We start from the raw sequence: 16,856 nt of genomic DNA, 5'->3' as shown, positions 1-16,856 counted from the left end.
CATTCTATCCAAGAGAAAATCCATTTCCTTTCTGGGTTGCATGATAATTCCACTTTTCATTGCCCTGGTGATCACTGATATTATATGCTCACAGTGATGGCCTATGACCGCTACATGGCCATCTGCAAAACCCTTGTTGTATAATAGCAAGATGTCCCGATGTGTCTGCTTTCTCTCGTGGCTACCCCTTATGTTTATGGCTTTGCAAATGGTCTGGCACAGACCATCCTGATGCTTCGCCTCTCCTTCTGTGGACCCAATGAAATCAACCACTTTACTGTGCAGACCCACCTCTCATAGTCCTTGCATGCTCAGATACTTATGTCAAAGAAACTGCCATGTTCATGGTGGCTGGTTTTAATCTCACCTGTTCTCTGGCCATCATTCTCATCTCCTACATTTTCATTTTCTCAGCCATTCTGCATATCCGGTCTGCTGAGGGGAGGCGGAAAGCCTTCTCCACCTGCGGGTCCCATTTGATGGCTGTCACCATCTTTTATGGGACACTGTTCTGCATGCACCTGAGACCCCCTTCTGAGACATCTGTAGAAGAGGGGAAAATTGTCGCAGTGTTTTATATCTTTGTGAGTCCTATGTTAAACCCTTTGATCTATAGCCTGCGGAACAAAGATGTTAAAAGTGCAATCAAGAAAGTTGTCAAAAAGAAGTTATCTCTTAAATAGACACTTTGGTCACAAGTGTATATATATAGGATATTTTATTATCTGACCAATTAATGAACATTTATAATTAGCAAATCACTTTCTGTCATTACGTGTTTTTTGTCTTACTTATTCACATATGGAAGTTGAGAAAAAAAGTGTCAAATTATTTGCTAATATTGATAGTTTCAGCTCAATAAATTAAAAATGACTCAGAAATTGAAAGAAAAAACCAGATGGCATTCTTAGTGCTCCATGAACTCAAGAAAGAAGATTCCATCTATACACTCATATTGGTACTAAGTTATAAAATAATTATCAAATGATGTTATGTCAATGACTGTCTCTTTGCTTTTATAGTTTTTAATAATTTCCAAACTGATTTCTGGAAACATCTCTACCATCGTCTGTAAGAAATTTCCCCTTTTCTTTTATAGAAATCATATAACAATGATTATCTTTCTGAATCTCAGATTAATACTCTAACCAATATGTAGAATTATGCTACTGGTTCAATGGTATCCTCATTCATAAGGATTCAGGTGGAATGGCAACTTTCCTTAAATAGGCTGACTTTATATCAATCATTTCCATAATAAAACTAATTTAGCAGTCTCACTTGTTAATTTTTATTATGGACCATTTCCAACACATATGCAAAAATAAAAAAAATAGTGTAAAGACCACCTGTACAAGCATGAGTGATCATCATTAAGTCTTCATCTTTGCCACTTTGCTTCAGACATTTCACATACTCAGATCTTCTCAAATTGAGCCCTCCTTGCCCGATTCTGTTCCTCTCTCCATTGCCTGCATTCAACTGTCATTGAATTTAATGTTTTTATCCCTATGGAGAGTTCTAACAGTTGCTGGTGTTTATGTATTCATAGAATTAAATAACGTTATTTAGCAAGATTTAAAATTTGGTAATAATGAATTATGCTCTCCTCTCGCAAATTATTTTATTTCAGTAAATGTGGTTAGATTCTTCCCTGCTGGTTCATGTAGCATCAGTTTTCACTGAGATAGTCTATGTGAGTGTATACACATACCACACACTATCTATCCATTCTATTATTATTTTCTAAATGTTATTTATTTATTTGACAGAGATCACAAGTAAGCAGAGAAGCAGGCAGAGAGAGAGGAGGAAGCAGGGTCCCCACTGAGCTGAGAGCCCATGCGGGGCTCGATCCCAGGACCCTGAGACCATGACCTGAGCTGAAGGCAAAGGCTTTAACCCACTGAGCCACCCAGGTGCCCCTCTATCCATTCTATTCTTGATAAATGCATCTATTTTCCTGTTTGGATAATATGAAAATCTAGCAATGCATTTTCCTCTGGAATTCTGAGTGTGTACCAGTTCAAGAGATCCTCTCAGGTACACTCCCTGGAGGGTAATTTCTGTGTTATAAGAAAAGAACATCTTTAAATTCAGAGAAAAGGGCCAAATTACTCTATCCATCTGCTCTCCTGCAAACAGTGTGCAAGATTGGTCTTTACTCCGTATTCTTATCAATATAATATTATCAGACTTGCAAAATGCTTTCAGGTCTGATGGGTTTAAGGGATTCTCCTTTCTTGTTTAAGCTTTTGCGTTGTCATTTTAAGTGGAAAGAAGTGTTTTTAAGTGCTTTGATGCTACTTGCAGAGTTTTCTTTTCTTTGGTTGTATGTTTGTATTCTTTGTTCATTTTCAGCGGGGTTATTTTATCTTTATTTTGTACATTTGTGATAGCTCTTTATAAATTCTATACTAGGTACTAACCTTTTAATGATTTCTGCAATGTCTATATTTCAACCTGATTTTAGCTTGTACTTTGCTTTTGTGCCTGATAGACTTGGTGGGATGGATATTTTTCATTCTAATATAGTTCAAATTTTAATCTTCTCTTTGTGCTTGTGCTTTGTATGTTTGTCTAAATTCTTTCTTAATATAAAGATATTCTCTTTCAATGGCTTTACAGTTTTGCATATTTAAGTCTTTATTTTGTTGATATCCTAAATGTTGCAAAATAATCTTTCATCCTGATTTTTAATGAAAGTGATACATTGTCTGTATCTTCAATACTGCATATGTTTCTCATTAAGGTTTTAGGGAAAATTCTGTCATGAATCAAGTTTTGGATTTGTATCAGTCCGGTTCTCTATCGTGGGACCAATCTGCCAATTCCTTCATCAATGCTGACTATTTTTATAAAATAATTTTACCACCCTTCTTCTCGAAGTTTGAACATTGGAGAATTTTCCTGAAGGGTCTCTTACAGAAGATACGATTAAGATGCATAGAAATACTTTATTCCCCAGAAGTCATGTCTGTTATTTTCGCAGAAGGCAGGTGATACCCACTTCAGTGAACCAATGGCAGTGGCTGTGAGAATGAGCAAGATAAAAAGCTATTTATAGCTTTTTCATTCATGCTGAGGTCTGTGCCCACCCTTTTGTTTGGGACTTGCGATTACAAGTGTTCCTGACCTTGGTGTTAACATATGTTGCAATCTGTTGTCAATTCTGCATGCCATGCTCAGTTTTCTCTCTTTTGTAAACCAGTCTAATTCCCAAACCTCACTCTGCCACATCTAGGTGTAAGTGTTCAGAAAGAACATGGCAAGAAAAGTGGGGCATTATTGTTTTTATCTCTTCAGGTATTACAGGTGGTTCATTTCTTGCTGGACAATTTGCATACTCCTCCGTATCATGATACCCTCCTGCTCACCTTTGGTGTTTTATTATTTATTTATTTATTTATTTAAGATTTTATTTATTTATTTTACGGAGAGAGAGATCACAAGTAGGCAGAGAGGCAGGCGGGGGTAGGGGAAGCAGGCTCCCTGCTGAGCAGAAAGGCCGATGTGGGATTGGATCCCAGGACCCTGGGATCATGACCTGAGCTGAAGGCAGAGGCTTAACCTACTGAGCCACCCAGGTGTCCCTTAACTAAGTCTTCATTAGTCATATTTGCTTAGAATAATAAAATGGTTATGGAATATTTATTTTATTATTTTATTTTATTTTTTAAAGGATTATGGAATATTTTAATTCTGAGTACTCCTGCTTCTATATCATATGGTATCATAAAGAAGTATATATATGGTTGGTAATAAATTATCACTTAATAATAGACTATTTAAATATTGTTATACATGACTGCAATTATAACTTTACTGAATATTTATTTGTTATTAATGTTCCTTTAATATTAGCAATTTTTGTCAATGACTCTCTCACTATTCCTTTTGCAACCACTTTTCATTCTGGGTCTAGTTTTCTTGCACATGACTTATATCCTTAATTATAAGTTCTCAATGACAGTTTGTGAGAGAAAGTCTGTTTTTTATTTGTCTGAAACTGTGTCATTTTAACTTTAACTCTCCAAGAGGAATTCATTCAGATATGGATATAGATAGAGTGGTATTTCCTTTCAATACACATAAAATATTTCATTTACTGGCCTGTATAAATTTGTTTTAGAGAGGAACATATTACTAGATTATCTGTCATTTTTCCATAGGTAAATTTTCTTCTCATTTTAAATTTGGTGTATTTTTAGTTTCAGTTTTTGTCTTTGTTGGTATTAGCTATATTTATCCTGCTCCATCTTTGGTGGCTCCTTGGCTGATTTCTCCAAGTTAGCTCTATCCTCCGAGTTTATGTTTTCTTGGTATAATGGAACTTTAATGTACAGGACTTTTCACAACTATAAGTTTACATTTGTAAGATATTGTATCATTTATTCATGATTGTGTCATCCCCAGATTGTCAGCTAGAAGGCAAGGTCCATATCTGGTTTTGCTTGCTATTTTAAAGCGAGTATTTTTCCCAAACCTAGAATATAGGTGATTCTCAATAGATAAATATTGAGTTAATAAATTATCATTATGCCCTTTGCATTATAACTATTTGATGGAAAATACTACTCTGCACTACTTTCCACCGTGGTCTTTATGAATCTAACGAATTGAAAACCCTACTGTGAAACTAAAATTTACATATCCTTGCTTCAGAACAGAAACTGTTTAAGGACACAAAGCTTTTCACTTTCTCTTATACTCTCTATGTTGACAGTACAGTGGTAAATACAAGGCTTTCCCTGAATGTTTTTAACCTTGTGGATGAATGAATGAATGTCAGTAAACCCACAGAATGTTTAGCATGGTGTGAGCTTGTCACATTTCTTTGCTTAACTGTCAACAATGTGGTATCAAGGACTATCCTATGGCCTGTTTGAATCCCAGGCTCACAATTTATAATTTGCTTAAACAAGGGAAAGTTTCTTAATCTCTCTTAGCCTCAGTTTCCCATCTGTTAACTGAAGATGAGAGTACCAATGCCCCATGGAGTGGTGTGAGAAATTACTGAACTAATGCTTGCAAGGTGCTAAGCCTAATACCTGGCCACACTGAGTGTCCAATGCCTGTCACCTATGATTAATCACCCCCATTCTGATTTCTTTCCTGTGGATTCTTAAACTAATTAGTCACTGATTCCATTTCATCTCCCTACAGATTTCATGTGTGAGGAAGAAAGAAGTATGTTTCATAAAACGCAAAGTTACTTGGGAGGGGCTGGATAACCAAGATTTGTTGTGTATTCACAGAATTAAGCATACATTTCACACTCCTTATATTATCTAGCAAGTATCTGTTGATAAGCTACCATCGTGCAGGGACTGGACTAGATGCTGAGATCACAGTCCTTGCCTGCAAGGGTTTGCAGTGTCATGGCGGCAAGAGAGATATTGGCAGGTAGTGAAACAGAGTGTGTTAGACAGGGATGAGGGCAGAGCCCTTAAAGCACATGGCAAAGCATTAAGTTCTTGGTTCTGTGTAGGCAGAGAAAGCATCTTTTGAGAGAGATCTATTTGAGCCTTTCCTATTTCTCGGAGCAACTTGAATCTGACAGGAATGAGGAAGGTGCTGAGTAGAGGGGAAGCTCAGGGAATATTGAAAGCCAGATTTGAACAGGATGAAGTGTGACTGCAGGTTGAGGCACGGCAGCTACCTACCATTGAAAAGAGAGTCCGCTGCACATGTGCAGAGGGGCGTCGAGTTCTACCCTGCCACATGATGGTTCTGTGGCACTGGGGGTGTTAGTCCTTCACTGCTGCTTTAATGGAGATTCTGTCTCTTCAGCTGAACATTCAGGATGGAGTCCTTGTCTCTTAGGGTTATTTTGAGGACATTGAATTATCTACATGAAAGTTGTCCATACATAGGAAGTACTCACCAAGCCATTTGCCAATACCCTGTGTTTTCAGTGTTACCTATGGCTGACCTTCTGCAAGCCTTTGATGTTCCTCTCAGGGCCATTCTGAGAGCTCTGGAGTTTAGGGGAGAAAACAGTCTTAGTGTGAAATAAAAAAATTGGAAAACTCAGATGATCACCAAAATTTTGAGATGGAGCTTTTCTGGTGTTCCTTCCCCAGAGATCTTAGGGCAAATAGGAAATTTAAAATGATGGAAAACAAGATCGAGGCATTTGATTAGCTTTCTGATCCCAGAGTGTCCTAATTATTCCGCAGAGACCTGATTCCCCATGTAACACTCATTGATGTTATTCTCAAGATCTTCTGAGACTTGCTTGATGACCTGTCTGTACCTCCCACATCCTAGTATAAAGGTAGCTACATTTCATAGCCTAGAAAGGCCTCAGTGAAGTTCCTTAATCAGAAGTGAGAAAATAGGTGCATTTCAGAACGAGAAGTAAGTGTTTGTGTTTTCATGTTCTTTATTTTTAGTCAAGCGGAGATTGCAAAATGTCTCAAATGAGGCATGGTAATTTGTACCTTGTTTGCATGAAATAAGCCCAAGCAAAGCCTTCTGTTCTCAGTTCCTGAGTTTGAACCTCAACAAATTTCCTTAAAAAACAGTCTTTGGAATTTCTATTGATCTCCCTTGATAATATTTTACAGATCTGTCACAGGTACAGAAGAATCAAAAAAAAAGGCAGAAGTTCTACTTGCTGTAGAAAAACATGAGGACATTTTCAGGCATGTGTGAGCGTTTACCTTAAAATAAAGTTCTTAGACCTGGAGCCAGGGGATCTAAAAGCCCTTTACTTTTTTATTCTGTCTATCACCTATCATCCATCTATCTATCTATCTATCTATCTATCTATCATCTGCCATCACCAGCTATCATCTCTCTATCATCTATCATCATCTATCCTCTATCTATTTATTAACTATCATCTACCTATCTTCCATTTATTTATCGTCATCATCTATTATCTATTTATTTATCTATGTATCTATCTATCCAGCATCACCTATCTATCTACCATCTCTCTATCATCTATCTATCTAATCATCTATCACCTATTTCCTATAATCATATGTCACCTATCTATTTCTTTACTTTTTGGCAAGATTTTGAGTGTGTGCATTTATCCTCTTTGTGGATCCATAGTTACGTTGGTTTCATTAGATTTTTATGAAATTTGTATTAGAAAAAAAAAGGAGGAAGTCTAAGGACCATTCTTCCACTGAATTTTTGCTAAGTGTTCTTCCTTAACTTACTTCCTTTTTCTTTTCTTTTAATTTTCAGAAACGATATGTTTTCTCATTCTCTTGTAACTGAACAGGCTACAAAATTGATCTAGACAGCCAACCCATTGAGTCGTGTTGCCCTCTAGCACATTCTCACCAGGGCTGAATCCTTGCCTGACTTTTTCTTTTTTTTTTCCTTTTCTCCTTTTCTTCTGTTCACTTCTTCTTTTCACAGGGGTGCTATCCTCCTTCTATATCCCCATTATCAGCTCTGTTAGTCTCTGTGTTCCAGAAATACTTGGCTTCATGGGCAAGCATCTTGTGCAGTTGAACTCACCTGATTTCAGAAGGATGTTAAGCTAGGTTTCATGCCCAGCTGTCACCATCCTGAAATGCTTCATTATTTTTGAACATAGATAACTAACATTCTTATTTTGTACTGGACCCTGTTTATTAGCTAATCCTAGTTCCAGGTTTTACCACTTGCATCTTTGTACTGTCCTTTTGCAACTCCTTTGTTGGTTCTTTCCTCATTAGTTAGGGACTTTGATTGGTTGTAAACTACTAAAGCCACAACTTGTTCAGAAGATACTCACCTTTCACTCTAGCTTGACACAGGCTGCTGGGTCGTCTGTGATCTTCTTTCTCTGCAAACACATGTTATTCATTGTCTTTTTTGTGCCTATCTGATAAGGACTTCTGTGCTATTTTTGAATGGATATTTCTGGATCCCAACAAGTCACTGAGTTCATGGGTCCGGACTATTTCATATCCCACAGGCAGTCATTAAGTGATATGCAGTAAATGAGTTTTTCTGCAACTGAGACTTTCAAGTCCAATTTCCTGCCATGTGTTTTATAAATCAGAAATTTTGTATGAAATCCTGATCTTTTTTTTCCTTTTGTCTCTGTCCTGGGAACACTGTCTACCCTCTTTCTAGGGTTTCCTGGGTGCAAATGAATATGAAATTACCTCCTTTGCTGCCCTTTTGATCATTTAAAGAAATGCTGTTTAATGGGTAATTTCCTGCTAGACACTTCCGGAACTGTAGCTACAACTCTCTACTGACTTTTGTTCTTCAGTGAAGGTCATTTTTATTCTTGGTAGGAAACTCATAAGTGGAGATGAATCAGGCTTCCAAAGAAGTGAATCATTTACATTTTAGGGAACATCTAAGCTGGGACTTTTGCACTCCTCTGCATGAAACCTGTACACATACACACATCCTTAGCAGTTCCAAAGAAAGATCACATATGGTGCCTTTGTCTCCATTCTTTATTCTTCCTAGAATACCTCCTTAAAATAAGTTCACTGCTTGTGCTCATCCTCCTTCAGTTTGTTGCTAAAAAATCACCTTTTCACGAGTACTTCAGTGATGTTACTATTTAAAAGTTGAACACCCTCTCCACAAAACTCCATTTGCTTTCTTTTTTTCTTTATTAAAATTTTTATTTTATTTTTTCAGTGTTCCAAGATTCACTGTTTATGCACCACACCCAGTGCTCCATGCAATATGTGCCCTCCTTAATATCCACCACCAGGCTCACCCAACCCCCCACTCCTCCTCTCCAAAACTCCATTTTCTTAATTTTTCTCTCTAACACTGCCATTTGAATCATCATTTACTTAGTTGCATTCCTCTTTGTCTCTGTCTACTAGATGCGAATGCTAGAAGGGCAGGGATTTTTGAAGGTTCTGTTCATTTTGGCATCTGCAGGGTCTTATCCACATGATGTGTGGAGTATCAATAAACACTTACTTTATGAACATCTAGTTTTATGTCCACAATGACTTTAGGGGCAGGCAAAACAGATGTTCTCATTCCCATTTACAAATGAGGAAATGAAAACTCATGCTTAAGGATCCTTGGTCATTATCAGTAGCTGTTACTAGTGCATTCAACAAATGTTAAGTACTTACCCTTCTGGATAAAGGAGATAAAGCACAAAAAGACACTGTCATTGGCTTTCTAAAGCTTAGACTAAACTAAGTTTCAGTGACTCATTTTGAAATGAGATAAGAATCGGGCAAGTTTTTTTAAAAAAATTTGAATATGAGAGAAGGGAGAAGGCAAAAAAGGCATTTGAGAGGAAGGAAGAGGAAATTCAACACCAGTAATGATGTAAAGGAGAGCTAAAAAAGCCATGGGGATTGTCATACCTATAGATAGAAAGAAGTTGTGATTAACAATATAAATACTGACTATGCAAAACTTGTTTCTTTATTGGCACATTATATCATTACTGTAGACTGTTTGCAAAATACTGAGTGAGAATTAATGTGACTTGATGATTCTTTGTTCATTTATTTGCCATAAGTTTACGAAAACTCTATGACTTAAAATTGTGAATCTGGGAACATCTACTTTATAATCTCCTGGGTAATTGTTACATATGAAGATACCCATATCCCACATAAGAGGTTCTTAAACAAACTTTCTGTGACTTTTCTTGATTAAGAAGCTTTCTAAGAAATACCTTTGTAGGGATGCCTGGGTGGCTCAGTTGGTTGGACGACTGCCTTCAGCTCAGGTCATGATCCCGGGATTCCGGGATCGAGTCCCACATCGGGCTCCCAGCTCCATGGGTCTGCTTCTCCCTCTGACCTTCTCCTAGCTCATGCTCTCTCTCACTGTCTCTCTCTCAAATAAATGAATAAAATCTTTAAAAAAAAAAAAGAAATACCTTTGTATATTAAAATTCAAAAGCTCTTAATTCTCCTAAGGACATGCTGTCATGTCAAGCTCCATGGGGATACGGAGATGAGTAAAACACTTATAAGTAATTCATTTTTCATGCTTACCCTATTTTTTCTTTTAATTTTAAAATTCAGTACATAGGGGCGCCTGGGTGGCTCAGTGGATTAAGCCGCTGCCTTCGGCTCAGGTCATGATCTCAGGGTCCTGGGATCGAGCCCCGCATCGGGCTCTCTGCTTGGCAGGGAGCCTGCTTCCTGTCTCTCTGCCTGCCTCTCTGCCTGCTTGTGATCTCTGTCTGTCAAAATAAATAAATAAATAAAATCTTAAAAAAAATGTAATTCTTTAAAAAAATAAATAAATAAAATTCAGTACATAAAAAGTACTTAGAAGTCAGAGTACGCAGGGCATCTGTGTGGCTCTGTTGGTGGAGCATCCAACTCTTGATTTCGGTTCATATCATGTCTCAGTGTTGTGGGATTAAGCGCCCCCCATCCAGCTCTGAGCTCAGCACAGAGTCTATCCAGAGATTCTTTCTCCTTCTGCCCCTCCCCCATTCATCCCCCCACTCACACACATTCTCTTTAAATAAATAAATAAAATCAAACAAAAATCAATCAATCAATCAATCAATCACGGTGCAATAATGATCTAGACTTTGTCCCTGCCCCTGAGGAAGGAGTATATGAGGAGTGGAAAGTAGACACATTATGGTGATGTAATGTGCTACAGAATGAATGAGAAGTAGGCAGCTTGTGCTGGAAGCATAAAACATACCAAGCCTTGTAGGATAAGTAGAGTTTGAGAAGCCAAAATATTGCAGAGAAAAAGAAGATATGTAGCTCAGTTGTATATATGGATATAGGAATAGATATAAATATTGTTATCCTTAGGTATAGCTATAGGTATAAATGTAGGTGTCTATATAGAGAAATAAATAGTAATTCAATACAAAGACAAATGAAATAATGAATTAGTAGAAGTACAGAATCTGTTTAGGGTAGTATAATATGAATGATACATGGAGATACTGAGAAAAATCATTGTAATAGTCAGTAATATGATTTGTACCTTCCTGTCTCCTTCATTTCTATTGTTTCTAGCACAGGTCCAGACTCTGAGAAAATGTCCATCACAAATGAGAGTGCAATAACAGAATTCATTCTCCTGGGGCTTACAGATAGCCCCGAACTCCAGCCTCTCCTCTTTGTGCTGTTTCTGGGTGTGTACCTCGCCACCCTCTTAGGCAACCTGGGCCTGATATTATTGATCAGGCTGGACTCTCACCTTCACACGCCCATGTACTTCTCCTCACTAATTTGGCCTTTGTAGACTTGTGCTACACCTCAAATGCCACCCCTCAGATGTTGAGTAATTTCTTGTCAGAGAAGAAGACCATCACCTTTGCTGGCTGCTTTACACAGTGTTACATTTTCATCGCACTTCTCCTCACTGAGTTTTACATGCTGGCAGCAATGGCCTATGACCGCTATGTGGCCATATGTAACCCTTTGCACTATAGTATGAAAATGTCCAGGCGCGTCTGCATCTGCTTGGCCACATTTCCTTATGTCTACGGCTTCTCAGATGGGCTTTTGCAGGCCATCCTGACCTTCCGCTTGAGCTTCTGTAGATCCAATGTCATCAACCACTTCTACTGTGCTGACCCACCACTCATTAAGCTTGCTTGCTCGGATACTTATGTCAAAGAGCATGCCATGCTCATATCAGCTGGCTTCAACCTCTCCAACTCCCTCAGCATCATCCTAGTGTCCTACGCCTTCATTATTGCTGCCATCCTCCGGATCAGATCAGCAGAGGGAAGGCACAAGGCATTCTCCACCTGTGGTTCCCACATGATGGCTGTGACCCTGTTTTATGGGACACTCTTCTGCATGTATGTAAGACCACCTACAGACAAGACTGTCGAGGAATCCAAAATCATAGCTGTCTTCTACACCTTTGTAAGTCCGCTGCTTAATCCACTGATATACAGTCTACGGAACAAAGATGTAAAGCAAGCCTTGAAGAATGTCCTCACAAGGAATGTGGTCACTAAGATGGAACTGCCTCCAGTTTCCAGTAAATCATAAGTAAACCTTTGGCTCAAATATCTTTGCATCCTGATTTGTATTTTGATATTTTCTATGAATATGTCTCAAATGTCTCAGCTAAAAATCTCAAGTCTGGGAAAAAATGAGTTTCACTTATTAATCTAGGCTCTTGTCCCTCAACATGTGGTCCACAGATCAGCAGCAACAACATCATCTTGGGGTTTATTAGAAATTTAGCACCACATTCTGTGCTTAGATCCACTACATCCAAATCTGGGTTTTAATCACATCATAGGTGATTTGTAAGCATATTAAATTTGAGAAGCACTGCTCTAAGAGAAAATTCCCTTAATATGTCTTAGGACATTCCCGTGTTCTTATTGTTTACAACGATAAACAGGATAAAGATGCTCTTAGCTCAGTTCCTTGGATTTATTTTATTCCTATTACCATCTATCTTTTGAGACTAGGAGTCTTTATGAAACATCTTTCTGTACTTCTCTGACCTACTAAGTAAAGCTAAAAAGCATGAGTCAGGAGAGTGATTCCTGTTTCTTGTGAATGTGCTTTTAGAAAAGGTCAGTAAGGGAATTGGACGAGAGGAATACAGCGATATATATATATTTTTTCCTGCTTCAGAGTTTTGTCGATCCTGTCTGTGGCCTCTGAACTATAGGGACTGACTTCTTCCTTCTGACCTGCAAGCCTGAATTTACATACTCAGGTCTAGGAAAAGAAAGAATACTTTCTGTGTCACTTGAATTTCAAAAATTGAAAATTTCTTGGCATTATCGTTTATCTTCTTTTCCAGATTTTTAAGTGAAGGTTTAGATTATTGATTTGAGTTTCACTTCTTTCTCATATAAATGCTTATACAGTTTACCTAAACACAACTTTAGTTGAAAACCACTAAATTTGGTACTTTTTACATTCAGTTTGCAAAATTTTCTTATTTTCCCAGTGTTGCCTTCTTTAGCCTACAGGCCATTCAGAAGGCCAGGCTTAATTGCCATGTATTTGGAACTTTAGAAGATATTTCATTGTTCTTTATTGTAATTTAGTTTTGTTGTCTGAGAGTATATGCCTTATGATTTTAATCTTGGAAATTTACTAAGTCTAGTGCTTTTTTCTAGCTCTAATGAGATATAGTTGACATATAACATTGTAGCGGCTTAAGGTGTACAATTTGATGATTTGATACACGTATATGTTGTGAAATGATTATCAAAAGACTATGAGTTAACACATGAATTGTGTCATATAAGCACAATTTGTTTGTGTAGTGGTGGTAGTGGTGAAAACATTGAAGATCTATTCTCTTAGCACTTTCCAGGATACAGGACAGTATTGTTAACTGTAGTCACCATGTAATACATTAGATTCCCCAGAACTTATTCATCTTATAACTGAAGGCTTGTTGCCTTTGACCAACATCTCCCCATTTCTCACATCCCCAGCCCTGCCAACCAGCATTGTACTGTTTCTGTGAGTCTGACTTTTTTAGATTCCACATAAAAGTTAGATCATATAGTCTTAGTCTCTCTGACTTATTTCACTTAACCTAATACCCTCAAGCCTCATCCATGTTGACACCAATGGCAATTTCCACTTTTTAATGATGGGATAATCTTCCATTGTATATCATCTTTGTTCCTCCATCTATCTGCAAATGGACACTTGTTTCCACATCTTGACTATTGTGATTGCTGCAGTGCATGTGAGGGTGCAGATATCTCTACAAGATCATGATTTCATTTCCTCTGGATATATCCCCAGAAAGAGGGCTTACTGGATCGCATCATAGTTCTATTTTTGATTGTTTGAGCAAGTTCCCTACTGTTTCCATACTGACTGTACCAATTTACATTTCCATCAGCAAATGCACATGGGTTGCTTTTTCTCCATGTCTTCTCCAGAACTTATCTTTCATCTTTCTGATAATATCCATTCTAATAGCTGTGAAGTTACAGCTCACTGTGGTTTTCATTTGCATTTCTCTGAAGCATTTTTTCATTATCTTTCGGTTATTTGCATGTTTTCTTGGGAAAAATTTATTCAGATCCCATGTCCACTTCTTATTTGGTTCTTTGTTTTTGTATTGAGTTGTATAAGTTCTTTATGTATTTTGGATGTTAACCTCCTCTTGCATATATTGTTTGCAAATAATGTCTCCCAATTCATAGGTTGTGTTTTCATTTTGTTGATTGTTTCTTTTGCTGTGCTTCGGAAGCTTTTAAATTTGATGTAGTCTAATTTTCCTTTTGTTGCTTGTGCTTTCGGTGTCATTTACAGAGAACCATTGCCAAGATCAATGTCAAATAACTTATTTCCTATGGCAGGTCTTAGATTTAAGTCCTTAATCCATTTCAAGTTAATTTGTCTGTGTGTGGTATAAGATAGAGGTCCAATGTAATTGTTTGGCATGTGGTTATCCAGTTTTCCCATCACCACTCACTGAAGAAACTATCCTTTCCACATTGCGTATTTTTGACTCCCTTGTCAAATACCAGTTGACCTTATATGCATGGGTTTATTTCTAGGCTCACAATTCTGTTTTATTGGTCTATGTGTCTGTTTTTTTTCCTGCTTTTTTATTTTATGAGTACCATGCTATTTTCATTATTATAGCTTTGTAAATAATTTGAAACGAGGAAGTGTGATACCTCTGGCTTTGTCCTTTCTCATGTTTGTCTTGGCTATTTGAGGTCTTTTGTGGTTCCATATGAATTTTAGGACTATTTTTTTTTTTTTTTTTGACTGGTATTGAACTCACAGATGGGTTTGGGGAGTATGGACATTTTAACAACTTTAACTTTCTTTGACTCCATAAACCCTTGGTATTTTTTTTTTTTTTATTTTATTTATGTCTTTTTCAATTTCTTTTATCAAAGACTTGTTTTTAGTGTACAGATCTTTATGTTTTTTAAAAGATTTTATTTATTTATTTTACAGAGAGATCACAAGTAGGCAGAGAGGCAGACGGCGGGGGCAGTTGGCTTCCTGCTGAGCATAGAGCCCAATGTGGGCTCAATTCCAGGACCCTGAGATCATGACCTGAGCAGAAAGCAAAAGCTTAACCCACTGAGCCACCTAGGTGCCACAAGATCTTTATGTTTTGGTTAAATTTGTTCCTAAGTGTTTTATTTTTTTTTTATGTTATTTTAAAAGGGATTTTTTCTTTATTTCTTCCTCAAATAGCTCATTGTTATTACTATATAAAGATGTAACTTATTTTTGCATTGTAATTTTTCATTCTGCATAAACTTACTGAATTCATTTATTCTAACAGTTGTTGGATAGTGTTTTTAGGGTTTTCTGTGTATAAGATCATATCATCTGTAGAGACAATTTTACTTCTTTCTTTCTGATTTTGGATGCTTTTTTCTTGCCTAATTGTTCTAGCTTGGACTTCCAGTATTATGTTGAATAAGAGTGGTGATAGTGGTCACCTTAGTCTAATTTCTGAACATAGAAGAGAACTTTCAAGTTTTCGCCATGAAGTATGATATTAGTTGTGGGCTTGTCAAATATAGCCTCTATTATATTCATGTAGGCTTTTTTATACCCAATTTGTTGAGAGTTTTTATGATAGGATGATGAGTATTGTAAAATACATTTTACGCATTTATTGAGATGATCATATAGTTTTAATATTTTATTCTATTAATGGATACATCTTTTCTTCACAAATAACAAATCCCTATAGATAAAGTGTACTATATATAGATAATGGGTACAAATGAATTTGAATTTTGCTTTTAAAGTTTGATATGTGTAATTTGAACAAGGGATTTAACTTCTTTTATCCTTAACTTACTTTTATTTGGTAATAATAATAATATTAAAGGTTTTAAAAATATTACTTTATTATTATGTAATTTACATGCAATAAAATGTGCCCACTTTAAGCACAACTCATTGTGTTTTGACAAATGTGTATATCCCTATAACTGCTACCACAATTGATACATAGAACATTTCATCACTTACAATATGTTTTTTTATCCCTTTGCTGACAGTTGCTTTCTCACATATCTAGCTTTTGATAATCACAATGTACTTTCCTAACTATATTTCATATAAATGGAATGAAACTTATACAGTATTTTGTGCGTATATTCTTGGACTTAGCAAAATATTTTTGAGAATCATCTAGTTGTTCTATGAATCCATAATTTGATATTTTTCTATTAATGAATAGGATTGCATATTTAAAATTTACCACAATGTGTTTATCCACCCATCCGTTATTGGAATCTGAGTCGTTTCATTAAGTATCAGACTGTCTTAAGTGTCGGTCTTAACAAAGGAGTGATTTCAAGGGCAAAATAAGATTCTCCTACCAACCTGATAAAAACTCACATGGAACAGAGGTGATTCAATTAAAACATGACTTTCTACCTTCTTATGTAAAAGGTGCCTTTTTCTTTCTTCCTCAACTGATCAAGGCACCATGGATATAAAGTCATCACCTCTGAGTTACCTTGCTAGACTTTTGTAGGCAGAACTGATCATTTTCCATACGAATGTTCCTATTCTACTGTGTAACTAAAATTTTGGGTGCATTTCTGCTATATTTAATAATAGGGCCAAAAAATTAAATTAGGTTGTGACATTGGGATGGGTAATTAGAAGATAATAATAAGTTTAGGGATCTTCAGCAACCCACAGAGCACTTGCCCTGTAATGTAGGAAGCTTCTCCTCAGTTCTCATGTGCTTCCATGCTAGAATGCAAGCCATGCAGAGTCAGATTTTACTGATCTTTAGAAGAATTTCATGATTTTGTAATTAGTGCAAAATTTGTCAATTTAAAAATGCTATGTCAACCCAAAGGCATTGGTAGGTGAAATACTGCTTTTTTTTTTTTTTTTTTTTCAGCAAATTCACTCAAAATATATGTACGGAGCACGTAGCATGTTTGAGTCCCTGTTTGAGTCCCTGTGCCGAGTGTTGTGCAT

At 36.7% G+C, this 16,856-nt stretch overlaps 1 protein-coding gene and 1 pseudogene across 1 annotated transcript; both read left to right on the top strand.

The window, feature by feature from the left end:
• Positions 1-7: 7 nt before the first annotated feature.
• On the top strand, positions 8-813 carry LOC125079534 (olfactory receptor 1030-like; annotated as a pseudogene).
• Positions 814-10,968: 10,155 nt separating this feature from the next.
• On the top strand, positions 10,969-16,077 carry LOC125079152 (olfactory receptor 5M11-like). The gene is given in 3 exon segments (XM_047692601.1): positions 10,969-11,149; positions 11,152-11,891; positions 16,054-16,077. Coding segments are annotated over 3 exon segments (945 nt in total).
• The last annotated feature ends 779 nt before the right edge of the window (positions 16,078-16,856 follow it).

Source organism: Lutra lutra, chromosome 10 (genome assembly GCF_902655055.1).
Source record: "Lutra lutra chromosome 10, mLutLut1.2, whole genome shotgun sequence".
In the NCBI taxonomy this organism is placed as follows: domain Eukaryota; kingdom Metazoa; phylum Chordata; class Mammalia; order Carnivora; family Mustelidae; genus Lutra; species Lutra lutra.
The sequence above is the reverse complement of the archived record's forward strand: the minus strand, read 5'-3'. Positions and strand labels throughout refer to the sequence as shown.